Source organism: Sus scrofa, chromosome 10, assembly GCF_054392235.1.
Source record: "Sus scrofa isolate SSC_HxYL_T2T_F1_AM1 chromosome 10, Sscrofa_HxYL_maternal_Yorkshire_Landrace_v2.0, whole genome shotgun sequence".
Classification (NCBI taxonomy): Eukaryota; Metazoa; Chordata; class Mammalia; order Artiodactyla; family Suidae; genus Sus; species Sus scrofa.
Genome location: NC_139392.1, coordinates 10,933,601 through 10,953,728, shown reverse-complemented (window position 1 = coordinate 10,953,728; position 20,128 = coordinate 10,933,601). Strand labels below are relative to the sequence as shown.

At 45.8% G+C, this 20,128-nt stretch overlaps 1 protein-coding gene across 3 annotated transcripts in view; it reads right to left on the bottom strand.

Annotated features, from left to right (window-relative positions):
* Positions 1-5,192: 5,192 nt before the first annotated feature.
* TGFB2 (transforming growth factor beta 2) overlaps positions 5,193-20,128 on the bottom strand; it is a 131,137-nt gene continuing 116,201 nt past the window's right edge. Inside the window, exon 7 of one of the 3 annotated variants that reach the window (XM_084978910.1) lies at positions 5,193-6,573. In XM_084978910.1, the coding sequence (XP_084835036.1) occupies positions 6,510-6,573 (64 nt within the window). In that variant the 3' untranslated portion in view covers positions 5,193-6,509. The remainder of the gene's footprint in view (positions 6,574-20,128) is intronic. The other 2 variants (XM_084978906.1, XM_084978909.1) reach the window with 2 other exon arrangements.

Sequence of the window (20,128 nt, the reverse complement as noted above, 5' to 3'; positions counted from 1 at the left end):
AGAAGTAAAATATTATCTGTTCCCCTCGTAGAGTCGCATTCTGTAATTCAGACTCAACTTATTTAGACCATGTGATCATTCAAACACGCCTGGGTTGGACGGAATTCTTGCCCTACGTATGTTTTAATAAGTTTTTGAGGGGACGACGAATGGTTTAAATGAGAGTTGAAGCGAATAGTTAACCTCCTTAAGGGAACGTGGCAGACAGTGCTGGCTGCCTACCCAGTGTGCATTCTTTTACTCCTCGTTACTAACAGAGCCCAGATTCTGTTTAGGGCAGCAGTTCAGCCCAGGAAAAGCAGTCACCTTCCCAGAATCTTTGCAGATCCAGATGGTTGTATCACCCAGCACGGGACAAGGAGATAAAGTGGAAGAGGATGAGATTGTTTTCTAATGAAAAGGGCCAGAGTCAGCTGGCCTGCATCTCTTGCCCTCTCCTCTCCTCCCTTTCACTCAGTCTTGAAGGTAGACGGGCTCCCTGGAGGTCAAAGCCATCATCTTGCAACCATGAGTATGCAAACCACATGCTCAGAATTGTGGGATTGGAAGCTAGAAAAAGCCTGTGCCCTCAGTGGCTTCTTTGAGTGCCTACGTCAGCCCCAAACCTCCACTTTAATGCCACAAAAGTGTACGACAGTACCTGGTTTCTGTTACATGCAGCCCAAAGCCAGCCTAACTGACCAAAGAAACTTCCCAAGGCCCCATCAAAGGGCAATTTGTTACAGATATTATAGGCACACCACACATGATTCTTACTTTGTATCTGGTTGTATGGTTTAGTCTTTAGCCTTCTATTAGCCTGGTTCCTGACACTATTTTTGGGGGGGGGGGAATCTTTTTTTTAGGGCCACACCCACAGCATATGGAGGTTCCCAGGCTAGGGGTCGAATCAGAGCTACGGCTGCCAACCTACAACACAGCCACAGCAACTCGGGATCCAAGCTGCATCTGTGAACTACACCAGGGTTTACGGAAATGCCAGATCCTTAATCCACTGAGCAAGGCCAAGAATCAAAGCTACATCCTCACGGATACTTGTCAGGTTACTGCTGAACCACAACAGGAACTCCTAAGGATCATTTCTTAGATATCTATTAAAATCTTTGATGCAGGCAACTGAGGAAAGAGGTATATATCTTAATGTGTAAGAATCCATAGTCAGAGAAACCCGGCTTGAATCCTGTCTCCACCCCTTTCAAGCTTTCTGACCTGGGACCCATGATTTGTCTCTTCTCTCTCTGCCCATCATCCCAGAAATTCTTTGCTACTGCCTTCATCCCAGCCCTTGCCACCCCACTCTTAAATCACTCATTTACTTTTTCTCTTTAACTTTACTGCAAACATTTTGAAATAAGGGAGAGCATCTTAAATGACTCTCATCCCAAGACCTGGCATGGTGCCTGCCACCTTGAGACTAGTCAATAAGGATTTGCTGAACGCATGAGTAAACCATTCTGAAACCATAACTGATGACTCAGCTTTCCAAATATAGTATCTTCCTACAAAGGGAGTTTAGGAAACCTAGAATTTGAAGCCATGAGATGTGACCCGAATGTGGCCATCATGAGAAATTAGAAAGAATAGCCATCAGAAAGTGTTGCATCTGGAATGCAAAGGGAATATGCCCTCTCAATCCCTCATTCACCACTTCGTGGGGATCTCAGTGGCTACTCAGTGGAATTCTATGTCAGTTGGAAACAAAATAATCCCTTGGTCCATCGCATTCCTCAGACTTGGCTTGCTTCCTTCTCATCTGCAGAGGACTCCCTGTACCCTGGACTGGATGGAGTGGAGAGGGGAGAAGCGCCTCTCCATGCATCTAACTGCTGTGGTAGCTGAGTGGAGCTGGGGCCCTCTGCACCTGGGCCTTCAGAAGGGAAGTGGGGCAGATCTGCTGGCCCAGTGAGTGGATGGCTTCTCTGAAATAAGAATCCACATGCCACCATGAGTCAGAGACTCCACAACACAGATGGAAGGCCTACTTGATTTAAAAACAAAAAAACAAAATCTCAAACTCCTCTAGGAACTGTGCAGAGGAGAGCTCTCCAATAATAATACTCAAGATTTTGTTTTGGTTTGTTTTGTTGCTTTTTGAGGCTGCACCTGTGGCATATGGAGGTTCCCAGGGGTCAAATTGGAGCTGTTGCCACTGGCCTACACCACAACCACAGCAAATCAGGATCTAAACCTCATCTGCGACCTACACCGCAGCTCATGCTGACACCAGATCCTTAACCCACTGAGCAAGGCCAGGGACTGAACCCGCATCCTCATGGATAATAGCCAGGTTTGTTTCCGCTAAGCCACAACAAGAACTGTGATTGATACCCAGCATTTTGATTGAGAGCTTTTGATACTGGGCGCTGTGCAAATCACACCCCAGGTCCTATCTCTTAACACCCTTAGGAGATGGGTGCTGCTACTATTCCATTCACAGATGAAGACACTGAGACCCAGAAAGATGAAGCAACCTGTCGGAGATTATTCAGGTAGAGGGTGACAGCCTCTGGGTTTAACCTTTGGTCGTGATTCCAAAGTCCCTGCCTTTGAGTATTCTGATCAGCTACCCTGACGAGCTGATTAAAAGGAAAGATACTCACCATGCACACGCAGATATGCATACCCACTCATACCCATGTGCACTCACACTCACATACATGCATATGTTCACACACATATCCACACACACACACACACACATGCGCGCACACATGCACAGCCCCACACAGAGCAGACCAGGGCTGCCCTTCTCTTCCTCCTCCTCCCCCTCCTCGACCTCACAGAGGTCCTTGGAATTAGCCATGGACTCTTCCTTACAGAAAATACAAGGTGCTTAAGGCTCCTGCGAAGATGGAGGTCCCATCAGCTGCGTATCTGCAGCACCAGGATGCTGGTTCGATCCCAGCCCCTGGCACAGAAGGTTAAAAGACCTGGCATTGCTGCAGCTGTGGTACAGATCTGATCCCTGGCCTGGGAACTCCACAGGCTGTAGGGTGGCCAAAAACTTTTTTAAAGAAGGGGGGAAAAACGTTTCTGCAAAGAGCAGAGGGCTAAAAATAGTGGGCAATAGGTTCTTGCGCAGGGCTTTTGAAATGATCGGTTAAGTTATCTTATGAGGACCTCCTAAAAACACTTCTTAATCTAAGGAGGTTGTTTGCTTGGTTGGTTTGGTTAAAAGTCAAAAGAATGAAGACAGAGACCTGACCTTCTATTTCAGGCTTTAAAAAAAAAAAAATCCCATCTTATTCTGTGGAATTTCCGCCCCCCCATCTTTTTGATCCAAACAGAACGGACTCTTTTTGTTACACGTGATGTCAGAGACGGTGAGAAGATCATCCCGAGAGAGCTTCTATTTGAAGTGGTTCAATTAAAAGATGAGTCGCAGTCTCAATACTCTTTTCCAGGTTCTGAGACATTTTCCACCTTTTTTTTTTTCTTTCCCACAGCCAACACAAGGAAAACGGACGGCGGGTCAGGTAATGTAAGCAACAGACTGCGAGATGACGGCCAAAAATGTAACCACCCAATTGGCTCCAAAGGAAAATATTCATTTAAGTGACACATGTTAACAGTATTGAATTCAAAACATTTGTTTGGACATCCAGATGTTGGAAAGTGCCATATCCTGATTAGCTGAAATATTCTCGGTTCTTTCAGATCTTCCTTCCTTCTTTTGATTACAAGTCAAGTTTCGGGGAAATTCTTTCCCACTACTGTCCACTGATCACATCGCTCAAGCATTTAAAAATCTCTCTTGTTTCCTATAAGAAGAAGTGGAAAGCACAACCACAAATATTTGTGTAAATGTCACCGTGTATTATTGGAAGCTTTGTTCAGGCAGCTGGAGACTTCACAGGCAGCAAGTTCCCCTAGAGCTGAACTGCTCTCAGTCTCTTCCTACGTGAGCCACGGAGCCCGCACCCCAGACACACCCACACACACTCAGGCTCTCTCTGTCTCACTTTCCCTAAAGAGGGAATGATTTCCACTTCTTGTTGCCTCTCTCTGCAATCTTTAGATAGAGGGTATCTGCTCATTACCAGTGGTTTAAAGTCAAGGGGAAGAGGCCAGGCCAGAGAGTTCTCTTCCACAGAAAGCAGGGGGGGTGAAAAAAAAAACAAAAAACCCACAGAAGGAAGAGGACCCGTTCAGCATCCAAGCCTGTCATTCACCGAAAAGGAAGACCCGCGCGTGAGGCGCTAAGATTCAAAGTTAACTCTTTCCTGGAAGGCTCGGAAGCGGAGGCCCGGAGTTTCATTTTTACAGAATTAGATCATAAATGGGACCCAGCTCGCTGTTCAGTCATTTGTCACCAAATAGCAAGAATGTGGTGTCCTAACACGGAAAGAATGTCATGCCCTAAACGTTTATTTCTGGCCGCGTCTTTCCCAGCCTTGCGATCAAAACTTGGGCTGATAGATAAGCATGGGTCGCAGACCCCTTCCGCTCCCCACCCCTCACCTCCCCGAAAGACTGCACCCTGCCCGCCCAGCCTGGCACATCCAACCCCCCATATTTTAGCCTGGCTGGGGCTGCTGTGATCTTTGACCTCGGGTATGTTTATACAGTCTCCCTTGCACTTTCTCACACCCACCCCTCCCTCCCCTAGAATCAAGAAGCCTCTGCTGGCTTCCTTTGTCGTGTGATGTTTCTATGAAACAGACTCGATCTTTTACTAACTGAGGGAACCTTGGCCATTTCTCCAAGCCTGTCACTGCTCATGGCTGTTTCTCGTGGGAGGCACCTGTGCGAGGGAAGAGGGAGCCCCTGGATTCTCCAGCCTGCAGGTGCCGGCCCTGATTATCCCTGTAGTATTATGGAGCGAAGGTTCCAGCAAATCCTGAGAAGGGGCAGCCAGCGGGAGGGGGGGGGGGGTGTGTCAGAGGAGCATGAAACAGTGATGTCAGAGCACCCAGTTGGGGAGCGTTTGGAGAAACAGTGAAACCAACTGAGTCACATGCAGCTGCGTCTCACCTGGAAGAGGTCTGAAAGGGGACCATCAGTCTGGGTCACGAGCATCGTCTTGGTGAGTTTGGCAAGAGCATCTTTAGAAAAAGAAGAAAACCTGATCGGAGAGCCTCGAAGATCAAGTGAAGGAAGGAAAGAAGGTCATGAGTGGAAAAACTCAAAAACCAGGAATTTTGCTCTAAAGAAAGGAACTAGAGCAGGGTAGGCAGCAGGAAACCCTAGCATAAAGGAATGATGTTGGTTTTATTTTTTAAGTAGGATGACATAACACAGTATGTTTTCATAGGAATGAGAAAAAATCTAGGGGAGTTCCTGTTGTGGCACGGCAGAAGAGAATCCTACTAATATCCGTGGAGATGTGGCTTCCATCCCTGGCCTCGCTCAGTGGGCTAAGGATCCAGCATTGCCATGAGCTGAGGTGTAGGTCACAGATGCGGCTCAGATCCCACGTTGCTGTGGCTGTGTTGTAGGCGGGTGGCTACAGCTCTGATTGGACCCCTAGCCTGGAAACCTCCATATGCCACAGGTGCAGCCCTAAAAAGCAAAACAAAACAAAATAATCTAGTAGAAAAGGAAAAATTGATAAAGTGAGACAAAGACTAAATCCACCACGTTTGAAATTGATATCCACCTGTGAAGGGGCTCAGAACACGTTCTGTCTTATGTAGGGCTGATCTCTACCTCTATGTCAGGGTAACATATTTAGGCATCATGCTCAGTGGATACAGCATAGGAGCCGGGTCGATATCCCACCAATACACACCGGCACGAACACAGAAGTTGCCTGTGGTCACTGCCTCTTCTGACTGTTAGATGCAATTCCGGTTTCCAATATTCTGATGGCCATCCCAGCTCAGAATTCTTCAGGAGAATCATAATTTTAGCACATAATCGTTGTTTACATAATCCAAATTTCTTAAGACTCTGCTCTTCTACAGACATCACCCACACAATTATAAAACAATTAGATTTATTTATTTAATTTTTTTAATTTTATGGCTTTTTAGGGCCACATCCACGGCATATGGACGTTCCCAGGCTAGGAGCTGAATCGGAGCTACAGCTGCCGGCCTACCCCACAGCCACAGCAACGCTGGATCCCTGACCCACTGATCGAGGCCAGGGATCAAACCTGCATCCTCCTGGGTACTAGTCGGATTTGCTCCTGCTGTGCCACAATGGGAACTCCCTAAAACAATTATATTTAAAACAGTAGGCAGAGCTTAGCACGTTCTGAGTCCTGGCTGCTTGGAGCCAAAACACATCTCTCTCTTCCTCTAGGTACATTTTGATTCATCATTCTGAGTTGCTCGATGTGGGCATTTTTAGACGTCTTCGGCCATCTCCAAGTAGGATGACATCTCACACACGAGCCATTGTGTTTGTGGGTTCCTTCACCTAATCTGCGGGTGATGCAGGCACAGAGCAAATCGGCTTCTGCCCTTGGAAGGATAGACGGACGGTCTCAAGGAGCCCAACCGCAATGAGGATTTCCGCAGAGTTCATGACATTGGACCTGCTGGAAGCGCAGCCACCACGGGCTACATTCCTAAGATGCAAAATGCCTTTGGAGGAAATTCCAGGATCATCTCCAAATTCCCAGGTCTAGAGACGAAATCAAAAATTAATTAGACAGCATCCTCAAAATCCTATTAGGAATATATAAAGAATAATGCCAGATTTCCTTTAAGATGTTTTCCATGCAGCTTTGTCTCATTCTGTTTTATGCGGTGGAACATACAAATTTCGTGTAAAAGGGGGGAAACTGGAGTATGTTCCCGAGCTCTGTAAAGGCAGTCACGCTGACATCTGCGTATCCCACCAAACGGCACCCGGCAGGTGCTGGATGGGTGAGTGAGTGAATGAATGAATGAATGAGAGGTCAGGGTGACCTGCCACAGTGCCTGTGTTTTTTCTACCGCATAATTTCTTCTTCTTGAGTCTCAGCCCTAAGTAATTCAAGTTCAATTTCTCAGGCCCGATTTAGTGAACAAAGCCTTTAATGATAACTTAAAGAGGAAGAATTGGGGTATTTTTTGTTGTGCTAGTCATTTCTTGTTTTCTATCTTTTCTTTCTGCTTTTACTAAGACATCTATACTTGCTTAGCCATCGGGCCATTCATTCATTCATATACTGACTTCTGTGAGCTGTATCAGTGTCCTTCCTGCGGGGGGAGAAGGGGCCACAGTTCTGTGAGCTCACTGGCTGAAGGCTGAGGCCATGACAGAGCACAGGGTTATTTTAATAAGAGCTCACTTCTCCATCATCCCAGTCACTGTCTGAATCCTGAATCCTGCTGCTTTAACTTTGAAAGTATCTCTTTCGTGTTCATCAGCAAAGGAACTGACCAGTAGCTGTAGCATCATTAGACAACCCTCATGAGGGCAGAGACCCAAGGCTCCTTCATCTTCTCCAGGCTTCACCCAAAGATACGGTAAGCTACATGCTGACCTGGAAAGAGAGACTTCTGCTCCTGATCCTGACAGCTCCGGGGTCTCCCCAAAAGTCAGGACCCCCCTAAACTTCAGTTTCCTTGAATATAAAATAGTATCACTGGAGCTAATCGTCCTAAGATCTTTTCTAAGATCCAATGACGGTGATTATTTAATACTAAAGAAATGTTCATTACTCAGCTAGAAGGAATCTGGCACCTAACAGTATATTTTGAAGGAAGTGCAGTTTAATAGTGAAGTTTGACCTCTAAAGTACCCTGAAGAACCGGGGACAGGCTTTTAGATGCAAATATCCACTTTAATACAAATGACATAAATTTAAGAGCTCTTGAGGGGCTGCTATGAAATAAAAAGGATACCACTTTTGCTAAACATTGCACCCAATTTTCCTAAGCCAGAGACAAACAAGTACTTAAATCTGGTCAGTCTTTTTTTTTTTTAATCTGATCTTCCTATTCTGGGAAAGTCAAGGCAGCAAGTTCTAGCAAATGAGCCCTGGACTCAGAGCACAAACCCTTGCCCCCAGGTCCTGCTCCAGTAGTAACAGCTGGTGACACTAGGCATTTCCCTGGTCCTGCTTTCTTCCCCATGAAATTAAATAGTCAGAGCCAGCGACTGCAGAAAGTCCACCCAGCTCCAGGGCAACGTGCTTTCACAAGGTCTGTGACGCTAGCATGGTCATATATACTCCCGAAAAAATCCTGAGATTTTAGAAGTCCTCTATAGCATCAATTCAGCAACTTGAGATACTTAATGCTCCAGAAACCTGTAATTCCAATTTCAGTCTAAATTACAGCAAACTCATAGCTTCGTGTTACCATGGAAAACCAGGAGGCAGGTCAATTCATTTGGTAATTAAGCTGCCTATGGCTGCATGGAACCAGCTAGACACTACATGGGCCATGGATCGATAGAGCAGAGACTCAGTGCTCAGGAAACACGAGAGGTGCCTGCAAGATACAATTCATTCGTTCCTTCGCAATTCTGAGCCCAACAGTCACAGTGCCAGACACTTTCTGTTCCAGGCTGAAAAAACTGAAATTTGTTTTGACAGATAGTGTTGTGGATACGCATCGGGGCAAGGCATGCATTTTAGGAAAATTGTCTGGCAGCTGCTCTCATTGTAGTTGGGAGTCGGGAGAGATAGAAAAGAGGAAACAAGAAGAGGTTGTTGCCAGAGAATCCTTGAGGCACAAGGATGTTTATTGCATAATTATTGCTATTAAGTACGAAGTAAGAAATCACTGGCAGGACTGATTGTAGAGGCCATTTGCAATAGTCCATCCTCATTAAAATACATTTGCCAGTGAAACTACTGTGTGTGATACCATAAGGGGAGATACGCATCATCACAGAACATCAATACTAGTTTATGTCCCTAAGATAAACTATGGACCGTGGGTGATTATGATGTGTCACGGTAGGGTCATCAAATGTCAGGGTTAGGGGCTAGGGGTTGGGGGTAGCATGCTGGTGGGGAATGTGGATAATCGGGACAGGCTATACATGTGTGGAGGAGGGGATATATGGGAAATATCTGCACCTTCCTCTCAATTTTGCTATGAACCTAAAACTGTTCTTAAAAAAATAAAATCTATTAAAAAATATTTTTCCAGGAGTTTGTAATAACTTGAGGAAGTTTTTATTTTATCAAGTTAAATAAAAAGGTGTAAGACCAAAAATATATATGCATAGATATGCACACATATGTACGTATGTATATGTATATATGCATACCTCTAAAATACACATAGAGGAGTTCCCTGGTGGCTCAGCAGGTTAAGGATCCAGCATTGTCACAGCTGTGGCTTGGATTCGAGCCCTGGCCTGGGAACTTCTACATGCTGCAGGCGTGGCCAAAAAATAATAGTAAATAAAATAAAATACACATCAAAAAGTAGCTTTAAAATAAAGCATAGAGCTCTTTCTAATTAGGGAGGCTATAGGTGATGTTTGCGCTAATGTTTCCCTTATTTTCCATAACTTTTACCATGCATATAGAATGATATTGTAAATAGCAAGAAAGACATTCAAATAAGAAATAAGAAAGACATTCAAATAAGGGGCGATGGTGACTTGAGATCTAGTTTCAGCCATGAGAGTGAAAAAGCAGGTGGAAGAGGTGCTTTTGGAATCCCAGGATTCTTCAACTGCTTTCTCCCTCTTGACCAGTGACGTGACTCCTGTCTGGCACTAGAGCTTTGTCCTTCCCTGTGTGAGGGGAGTTTAAGACCAGGGCTCTGACCCTGGAGTCAGAGCCCTGGGGTTGGAGCTCTGTTTTGCCACCGACTAGCTTTGCAGCCTTGGGCGAGTCACCCTCTGGGCCTCAGTCTCCTCATCTTTAAAATTGGATTAGTAATCCCAAGTGCCTAAAACTGGTGAAAGGACTCAATGAGGTACTACCTTTAACTATGGAATAACAGGCTTTCTCCACAGCAAGGACTCAGTAGAGGTTAATTGCTATTTTTATGATTATGATTGGTCCTGTCCTCCCTCTAAGCAGAGATCAAGAGGAAAAGGAAGCTAGTGAACTAGTTTCCTCCATCTCTGGGGTCACTGGAGATAGAGAGCATCCAGGCAAATATGCTATCACTCATATCTGGAATCTAACATGTGGCACAGATGAACCTATCTACAGGAAAACAAAAACAAAAAACCTCATGGACTTGGAGAAGAGACTTGTAGTTGCCAAGGGGGAGGCAGTGGGAGTGGGATGGATTGGGAGTTGGGGGTTAGTAGATGCAAACTATTGCACTGAGATCCTGCTGTGGCGCACAGGGAGCTCTTCTCTAGTCACTTGTGATGGAACAGGATGGAGGATAACGGGAGGAAAAGAACATACGTATTGCTTTATGTGTATATAACATGTATATATGACTGGGTCCCTTTGCTGTACAGTAGAAATTGACAGAACATTGTAAATCAACTATAAGAAAAAAATTAAAAAAGAAAAAGAAAACCACTATCCACCAGAGTGGCTTATGGGCACATGCCACAAGTGAAGACCCTTGCCTTGTCCCCAGCATGGATCCAGTTATGCGCCTCTGTTCTTGGCTGGGGTGGTGCCCGGACTTCAGCTCTCTAATCCCTCCTGAAGCACAGGGATGGTGCGCCCCCCCGCCCCCCAACCCTTCCACGTTATAAACCGACTGCGATTCCTGACTGTACACTCAGCCCTGGCAGCACCCTGCGACCCTGCTCCTGCCCAGCCTTACCCCCCAAGCTGTTACTGGGCTGCATGCGTGTTCGCCACGAAAAGGCAGAGCCGCAGCGTGGCTTTAGCGATCTTCCCAAAGATGCCAAAAGGAAGGGCAATGCCTTCCCCTTGGGACCATCTTGCGTGACAACGTGTGCTCCAGGAATTAAAACAGAAGCTTTGTTTATTGTAAACGGGAAAACTGGCCAAAAGGAAGTAGTGCCTTTGCACTGTGATTCTTCTGCACCGTAAAGTGTTCTTCGTTATGCATGATTACGAAACAGAGGCATTTCTTTTGTTATTGCTGAAGAATTGTGGAGCTATCATCCCAAATATATGATGGACCTTCATCTACCCCAAGGAGCAAGTCCATTCCTTTTCAACTGCTGTTTCAAATTCTTCTCTTCCGCTACCCCATTCCCCTGCCCTTGCTTCTCTCCATGTGAACCTATGTTGGAGAGGCAGGAAGGACAATCAAATAGAATATCCAATGATAACAGCAATCCATTTTAAAATGTCTAAATAAAATCCCCTATGTGCATGTAAATCCCCTATTTGCACATGTAGGCAAATATTCAGACTACTTATATAGGACCGTGGTTAAATTCTGCTTCCCTGAGTCAATACATAAAGAAACGCATCGAAAGAGAAACCAGAAAAATTACCCATGGTACAGTAACAGCCGGGCAATTGCAGAGCTGAGAACAGAAGACGGGAGCCCTCCTGGCCTATTCTATTTCATTCTTTCTGCACATTATCCCCTTCCGAGCAAAGATAACACCCAACCTTTCTTGGAAAGCAGCTCGTTTTTCAGGCTATGTTTCTTTTGGAGTTGTTCTGGAGACAACAACATCATTAGAATTTGAGGTGAGGGACAGACATAATGTCTCTCTGGTTGCTATTAGTGCTTCTTTCCAGTTAGCAACTAGAAGGTGTTGATCAAACAATAGCTCCCCAGCCAACCCTAAAACCGGATGTACCCGAATGACTTTGCACTGGAGCATTAAAACTCGAGGGTCTGGCTAGAGCTTGACCACCTGTGGTATTGACCTTAGACCTTAGCAGAGCCATGGAGGAGTGGGCTTACTGTGCCAAGGAGCCCAACACACGCATGACCAAAAGGTTCATATACAGCGTTTGAGGCATGCTGGAGAGAGTCACTCCACGTGACATTACCGAATTCATGACCTAAAGCAACTCTGATCCAATGTCCTAAGCCGTCAGAGTCCATGGTAATCTACTGGATAATTATTCTCACAACCGCTCGTGTGCTCCGTTTTGCAAACTTAGACTATAATCCAGGCATGAAAACATGGGAAAGCATTCAGAGACGAATGGCTGAAACAACTACAAGGAAATCTCGCTGCACACACACGAGTTATGTTGACATGGAAGAGACTATCTCCCCATCAGTCTGAGTAAACTATTACATAACAGCTAAGCTATAATAAAATCCTGATTCCAAATCAAATAAGTCTCCCAGACTTCTCAAATGAGTCACCAACAGCTTTATAAACATACAAAATACTTGACAAGGAAGTCTCTGATAATTTTTTAGTAATTATGTCTGCAAATTGCTCCTTGCTGACATCACCATCCGAAATGGTTTCCCATAAGTTTGCATTTGCCTCTTCACATCTGTTCATTAATCACCCATGCTTTGAATACTTCTATCATTATTAGGTAATTCGCAGGGTCTAAAAGATTCCACAGCCCCCTCCTCGGTGGAATGTTTAATTAGAGGAATAGGTATGATCAAAGCCGGGGTAGCATCCTGGTCTCATGCCCCTTGCAGTATTTTCTTTTAACTGCAGATATGCAATATTGACGTACTTTTATCCCAAGATCCCGTTTCACAAACAAAGATGACACAACTTCTAAACATCTCCAAGAAAATGTGAAGAAGAAAGGCAGGGGCAGGGTTGGTGGGGGGGAGGTCACTGAATTGACATATTTTGTGTTAAAAGACATTTCGAAGCCCTGGCGTCATCTCTCTTTGTGTTGGACGTGAGATTTAAAACTCTGCTCTGACATGTGATTCACGGACCAGCCCTGAGCCAAATACGAGTGTCAGAGACTGGGTTCCGCATACTGGATTGTCTGGCAGAGACGGCGGGAGGGAGAGAGGGAGCACCGCTGCTTTAGAACAAAGAAAACGTGGTCACGGGAGTTCCCGTTGCCGCTCAGTGGGTTAAGGACCTGAACAGTATCCGCGAGGATACAGGTTCGATCCCTGGCCCTGCTCAGTGCATTAAGGATCCAGCATTGCTGTGAGCCGGGGTGCTCGGGTCACACGTTGCTGTGGTTGTGGCGTGGGCCAGTAGCTGCAGCTCCGATTGGCTCCCTAGCCCCGGAACGTCCATATGCCGCAGGTGCAGCCCTTAAAAAAAAGAAAAGGAAAAGAAAAAGCAGTCACAGCCTGGGCACATGGGATCCTCCTGGGAGTGAGGACGACGTGGCAGAAGATTACAGTCGAAGACCCAAGAAAGTGGTTGGGAACAAGAGGACTCCTTGGTCTAAACTAGGCCATTAGAATGGATGTGACCCAGAATAAACTAAGTCCTTGATCTCTCTCTGCAACTGTAGTCATCCAGTGATAAACACTGGCTCCCTGGAAGCCTGAGAAAGTACAATATTTAGAGGAGTTCAAAATGTGTCTAAATGGAATTTGGATTTCTCCCTAGATGACCTGTGTGGCTGGCATGCCAGAAGCTTGCCACTGGAATGCCACTGGAATGAAGATGGTTGAACAAGCAAAGGAATAAGCACAGTCCTTCCTGTTGAGAACAAAATTGCTGTCTTCCACAGGCCCGAAGCCCTAAGTTTACTGTTGAGGATAAATACGCGGGAAAGAAGCTTCCGATGGGAAAATGGAAACGCTGAGCACAGGTTTCAGCTTGATACAAGAGAAAAGATTTTTATCACTAATGCTCTCCATCACAGTCAGAGACTGACGAGCAAAGGGGTATTTCCTAACAGGAAGGGCTCCAGGAGAAGGCGTGCATGAGCGTCCCGTGATTCATTCAGTCAGTCAGTCATTTATTTCTGGCAAGGTATTAATGGAGTGTCTATTAAGCGTCAGGTGCTGATAATGCAGAGATTAATAACATGTAGTCCCAGGAGCTCCCCTTGTGGCGCAGAGGAAACGAACCCGCCTAGTGTCCGTGAGGATGCGGGTTTGATCCCTGGCTTCACGCAGCGGGTTAAGGATCCGGCGTTGCCTTGAGCTGTGGTGTAGATTGCAGATTTGGCTCAGATCCCGCGTTGCTGTGGCTGGTGGTGTAGGCCAGCAGCTGTAGCTCCAATTCGACCCCTAGCCTGGGAACTTCCATATGCCTTGGGTGCAGCCCTAAAAAGCAAATAATGATAATAATAAGATGTCGTCTCTGACATCCAGGAGTTCACAGAAAAGTGGGTGAGCCACTCCGCCACCCAGATAATTAGCACACAATATAATCAGTGAGGAGCTGTTAACCAGACCCAGGTCTGGGCCACACACTGGATCTGATTTTAGAAGGAGCCAGAGAAATACATATCCTTCCACAGGGCCTCTGGTTGGTTGCTTTTCTGTGCTTGCAAACAAACTTTCAGATCCGCTGGTTGTGTTACTGGAAGGAAAAATGATGCCTACCCCTTTAACTTAAAGAGAAGCAGCAAGTTGGAATAATAGGAGGAGAATAGTAGAACAAGCCGTGCTGCCAAAAAAGTGAATCAGTAAGAGGAAAAAGATAAAGGAAAAAGAAAGTAACATTAGTACACCCTTGGATATCACGCTTTCTACCCAAAAAGCTTGTTCTCCCTCTTCCTCTGATCCAAGAAGCTTTTTCTCATCACTGATTAGGAGACTCTCTGACTTTAGAAACTCGCACTGATAAGAAAAGTCACACACACACACACACACACACACTCACACACGCATACGAGCCTGTTTCAGTAAGCTAACTATAACGATGATTTAAAAATTAACAGTCCGAGAACCTATGTCAAGAAACTAATTTTCAGACCTAAAGAACAAAATAAATATTCACAGGAAAGAATTCATGCTGAAATAGAACAAAGGCCAGTGACTTATTTGATACAGGATCCTAGGATGAGGAAACCAAGGGAACCATGAACCGTGATTGTCAATTATTTTGAGGAACTAGGAAGGACATGAAAGGGGACAGAGAAATGTGTTTCTGGACCAAGCTCACCGTGGCTTCACCGAATTAAGCAAGAAGTAGTAACTTCTTTCCTCTTGTGACAGCTGAGAACTTGGTCTGGGAAGGACATGTGACAAGGTGAGTCACGATGCCCTGGTGGGGAAGATGAAGAAACGCGGACTGAAATGACCAGTTGGTTGGTGACTTTATAACCGTTCGAATGACTGTCCCCTAAGAGGGGTGACTAGAGAGAGCCCTTAGCCTGGAAGGAGGGTTCTCACTGCAAGCCACACCTGCCCTGTCCAGATTAACATATTTACCACGAAATTAACTGACGATGCTGCGAGTTGGCTGATTCCATAATTAGATAACAGGAAACCGAGCGGGAGACCCGATTGGTTAGTTGCGAGAATTCTGTTCCAAGAGAAACCGGGTCGATCTGAAACAATGAGTCAACTAATGAGGGGAACAGTAATACCTCTAAAGAGAAAAGTCTGATCTAAAAAAAAAAAAATCCAATTTCAAAAGTAAAAAAAAGTGGAGACATGTGGTTGAAGAGGAGAAAACTTGAAAATAACTGGGGTTACATCATGATCTACCGTCACTGCTGAATGATGGCGTGAAATCTCAGTACAATTCAGAGCGGGATTGAGACGGTAGTGCAAAAACGAAGGGGGAGAAATGGAAAGGAAGCAGCTTTCAGTGCAATGCAAAGAACTTTCGGACCCTCAGAGCTGCTGAAAAGTGTCGTGGGTTTCTGAAGGAGGGTCAGTGTGCACTGGAGAAAATTTTCTTTGGTGACTCTGCATAGATCTGTGCTCTTCCGGTCAGTAGCCATGAACTACATGTGACCGTGGCTGGTGCAAATTAAGATGTGCTTTCATTGTAAAAGACCCTGAATCTTCAAGACTTGGTATGAAAAGAAATGAATGTAAAATAATATCTCATGAATAACTTTGTAATGATGACATGCTGAGGTCATCATGTTTGGGACATATGGAGTTAAATAAAATAGTATTAAAATTAAGTGTACCTGTCTTCTTTTTCCTTCATTACGTATGTGGCTTGGTTTTCGGCCCACTGTTTTTTGTTGGTTGGTTTGTTTGCTCCCTTGCTTATGTTTTGCTTTTTAAGGCCACCCTTGTGGCATATGGAAGGTCCCAGGCTAGGGGTTGAATCAGAGCTGCAGCTGCCAGCCTACGCCACAGCCACAGCAACGACAGATCCGAGCCACATCTGTGGCCTATGCCACAGCTCACAGCAACAACGAATCTGTAACCAACTGGGTGAGGCCAGAGATCAAACCCACATCCTCATGGATCCTAGTCAGGTTCTTAACCTGCTCAGCCCCAGTGGGAAGTCCTCACATTGTATTTTGAGTGGACAGTGCTGGTGTAGTAACAGAAGCTGTACAATCGTGTGGCATGCGGAGAGCCTTTTTAACACATTGCATAAGGACTGGGCCCTTATCTCGAAGTCCTTCAGAGTCTGAATTTCATGCTGTAGGTTAAAGAACTACCAGTAAAAGCTGAAAAGTAATTAAAGCTTCATCGTTAAATTGCAAGTGCTTTTCTAGCAACAGCCATTTGTTGATTTAAGAGCCCTGCTTGGGTTAAGACCATTTGTGGAAGAAGCTAAATGGCAATGACTCATCACCCAAGTGTCTTTGAATTCTTGGCATTTTCTAATGGGCCCATCACGTTGATCAGCCATCATGCTGATAACTATAGGCACAGAATCTTAGACTAACAAATTATGATCCTCTAAAATAAGCACTTAATAAATCATCACACACCAGAATTTTCTAATTCTTATCTCCTACAGCATCTTACGGATGTGAGGCTTAGGAGTTTAAGTAAAGAGATGAATGAAAGAATTTCAGAAGAGAGCAAACCAGGTCAGCTTGAGTATTTCCTCTGTGCATTAAGGAAAACTGAAGGGAGCAAGTACAGTCTATAGTCATCAGTTGCTTATGCAATTGCTTAAACATGGATGTGCTTCACGTTTCAAGATCGGACTGTTCATCTCCTTAACGAGATTTTTGGAATGACCTTGAAGTCCGTCTGCAAGTCCCTGCCATGGAGCGTGAACTTTGTACGTGGATCTGGGAGGCTCTAGGTAGATGCTTGCTGCATGTAGAGATTTCTGTAAGGGTCACTGTTTGGGGAGACTCGTTCATTTTCAGACAGGCGTGGAATTTTCCGATAAGCCCAGGGTGCAAGAGAGAAGTGGATTCGAATTCAGGTCACTACACCTTCTCATGGCCACCTTTCTCCCTACAGAATCAATAAGCCCTTCAAGGAATTCTGAATCTCACTAAGGAGCTCATCATCATGGCTTATAGGCTATTTAGAGCTGGAAGAGCTGACCCTGACTCCAATCCTGACCTCTTGAAATTCACCTGTATCCTACCACGTGGGCGTCCTGGGCCATTGTGAAGCCTTAGCATTTTGTGGTTGCGTGGGGATTAGTGATCAACCTGCACTTAAAATGCTCTGTTCTTTAGTGACCTGAATCACTGATGATCTAAAAATCCTGACAAACTATTAGGATTCCAAAGCTCTGCAGAGGCTGCTTATGTAACAGCTATTCCTCTTGTTTTATAGGCCTGGGGCTTAATAGGAAGCTAATCATGGGCATTTAAAAGTCAAATGACAAGAGTCATTAAGAATAGCCATGAAGGATGATGTAAGGGCATCTCCATTTCAGGCTGGAGAGAGCACAGAAATGTTTTACCTCCTGGATCATAGATAAAAATAGCGGCCTACGGCTGCCAGGTACTTTACAGGAGTCTCTCATTTCAATCCCCACAGTCACTTTATGAGATGGGTGCCGTGTTATTCCGTTTACCCTGAGGAATCTAAGGCAAGGAGAGGTCTGGGGACCTGTCAGATGTTACGGTCGGTTGCTGGGGCTGGAACCCCATTCTACCCTGATCTGACTCCAAAGCCTGCTCTCTGGGCTGGTCTGGGGAGGCTGAAACTGTCTCAGATGAACCCTCGCTTAGATCTCTGTAAACTGAAAAGAGTTACTCCCCTAGGGCATGAGGGATGGCTTCCGAGAAGAAGGCAGGATCCTCGGAAGGGGAGTTGCCGAGACACCGCTTGGACCCTCGGGGAAGGCTGTGTCTAGAACGTTCTTGATGATAAAGGATCTTGCTCCGAAGAATCCCAGAGACCTCATGCCTCAGCAAGGCAACTAAAAACAAACACTTCACTTAAAATCAGGGCTAAGAAATATCAGCCACACAATTGCAGGAACAGTTCACTCCCTAACTCCACCAAAGGGAAAAGATAAACCAGTGCCTTGTATTTCCCGTTGCAGCATGTCTCTTTGGTACCTTTAATCGCTCTGTTGCTCCAGTGGCACTTCGGGCAGATGAAAACCCCTCATGAACTTGCTGTCTCTGCTTTCTGATCGAAATTTAGTCAGAAAAATGAAGGACTCTGGTCTCCATCGGCCAGGGTGGGGTGGGGGTGGGGACGCAAACTCATCACCGTTAAAATTGAGAGTCCTTAGCCTATAACAATACTGGGTCATAAATGTCCTCCTGGAGCAAGAGAAACCCGAGCAAAAACCAAAAAAACCAAGAATGATGGAGGCGCTTCTCTCCGAGAGACCAGCAGGGAGAACTCGAGGGAAGCAGGGCGCTCTCTCTGCTTGTCCTTGTCTGTGTCAACGGGGTCCTGCCGGAGTCCAGCTCTGAAAGCAGTCCCGAGGGAGGAGGAGAGGGGGGAAAAGAGGGCCGGCTGAGTCCCCTCGGAAGAAGCTGGAGCACGAATGTGACACACCAAAGGGGGCCAAGCCACCAGAGGCGAGCTAAGACAATGCCAGGCGCCCGGACTCTCAGCCGTGCCCTTCCTCCGCTTCAATATCTGACCTTGAGGAGGAGTGAGCACCCAGCTGGGGAGGAGGAGAAAGACCTGGAAGAGGAGACACCGCATCCAGGTGCTGTGAGCCACGAGGGGCAGTCAGATACGCAGAACAGTGGCTTCTATGTCAACCAGAGGACAGAGGGTCAGTGGGAACCCCCCCAGTCAAGAGGACAGCTGGGAGTCCCCTTAGAAGATGTCCACAGGGAGTTCCCGTTGTGGCTCAGTGGGAATGAACCGGACTAGGATCCATGAAGATGTGGGTTCCATCACTGGCCCCACTCCGTGGGTTAAGGATGCAGCAACCATGAGCTGTGTGGTGTAGGTCACAGAGAAGGCTCCGGAGTTGCTGTGGCTCCGATTCAACCTCTAGCCTGGAGGTTTCCATATGGCGTGGGTGGGCCCCTAAAAAAAATATGTCTGCAGACGGTTACAAAGCCAGAAGGATAGTATTTTGTGCAAATCACAGTTCTAGGCACCATGAGAAGAAAAGTCCCAGAAAAGAGAAGTGGAAGGGAAAGAAACGGTGAGAGGATGCCTGGTGGAAAGGCTGAAGGCCTCGAGGGTAGGAAGCCAGAAGGCACACATCCTGACCTTGAGACTTTATCTTTGCCCAGCCTTTGCCAGCCAGCTTGTAGGCAACTAGCAGATGCAGAAGTGGCAAGACGTGTGAATTTGTCTCCCAACCGTAAATCAGCCAGTGGCTGGAATGGAGACAAGGTGAGAGTGGGGGTTGCTTGCTCCAAGTCGTCTTCAGCAGGAAAATGTTAACGCCTATCACAGGATCTCCAAGCGACTGATTTGAATAAGAAGAGCAATTTGCTTGAAAGGCAGGGCCGTCAAGGACACATAGAATGCAAGTGAGATATCCCAAAGATCTCATTTAACTGAGTTAAATGCCTGCCATTTGCACGCCACTAAGGAAGAGCAAGCAACAAAGCCAGCTGGTAAAAGAAAAAAAAAAGTACGATTTGGAAAAAGAAGACAATTCCATGTTTAATACTGTGTGGAGGGAATGAACTCATTAAGGGTGCATCAAAATGATGGATAATTCAGTACCGTTATTATTATTTATTAATACCAGCAGTATGGAACCCGATGTCACAGTGGCTGAGGTCAGCCTCAAATGGGTGACTCACACACATGGCTGATCTACATAAAAAGCATGTGCTAAGATTGCCATCTGGTATAACAATCTACATCACAAGACTCCACATTTCCTGTTACCCAGGGTAAGTAAATTTCAAGCATGAGGGAAAATTTTAGCAACTTTCTCCAAGTACCTTTGCTGAGAGACTAATGCGGCTTTACCCGGAGAGAAGGGAAATTATGAGCTAAAGGTTATTCTCTCTTTCACTCCCCCCCAAGACCTCCCCTTCCCCGGGAGCAATTCCACCTTTGCAATTCTGGCTCCTGTCATTTAAAAAAATCAAGCTTGCCTGATGAATCTCTAACAAAGGCACTGCAGGCGTCCTGGAAGACAAATATTTGAAACA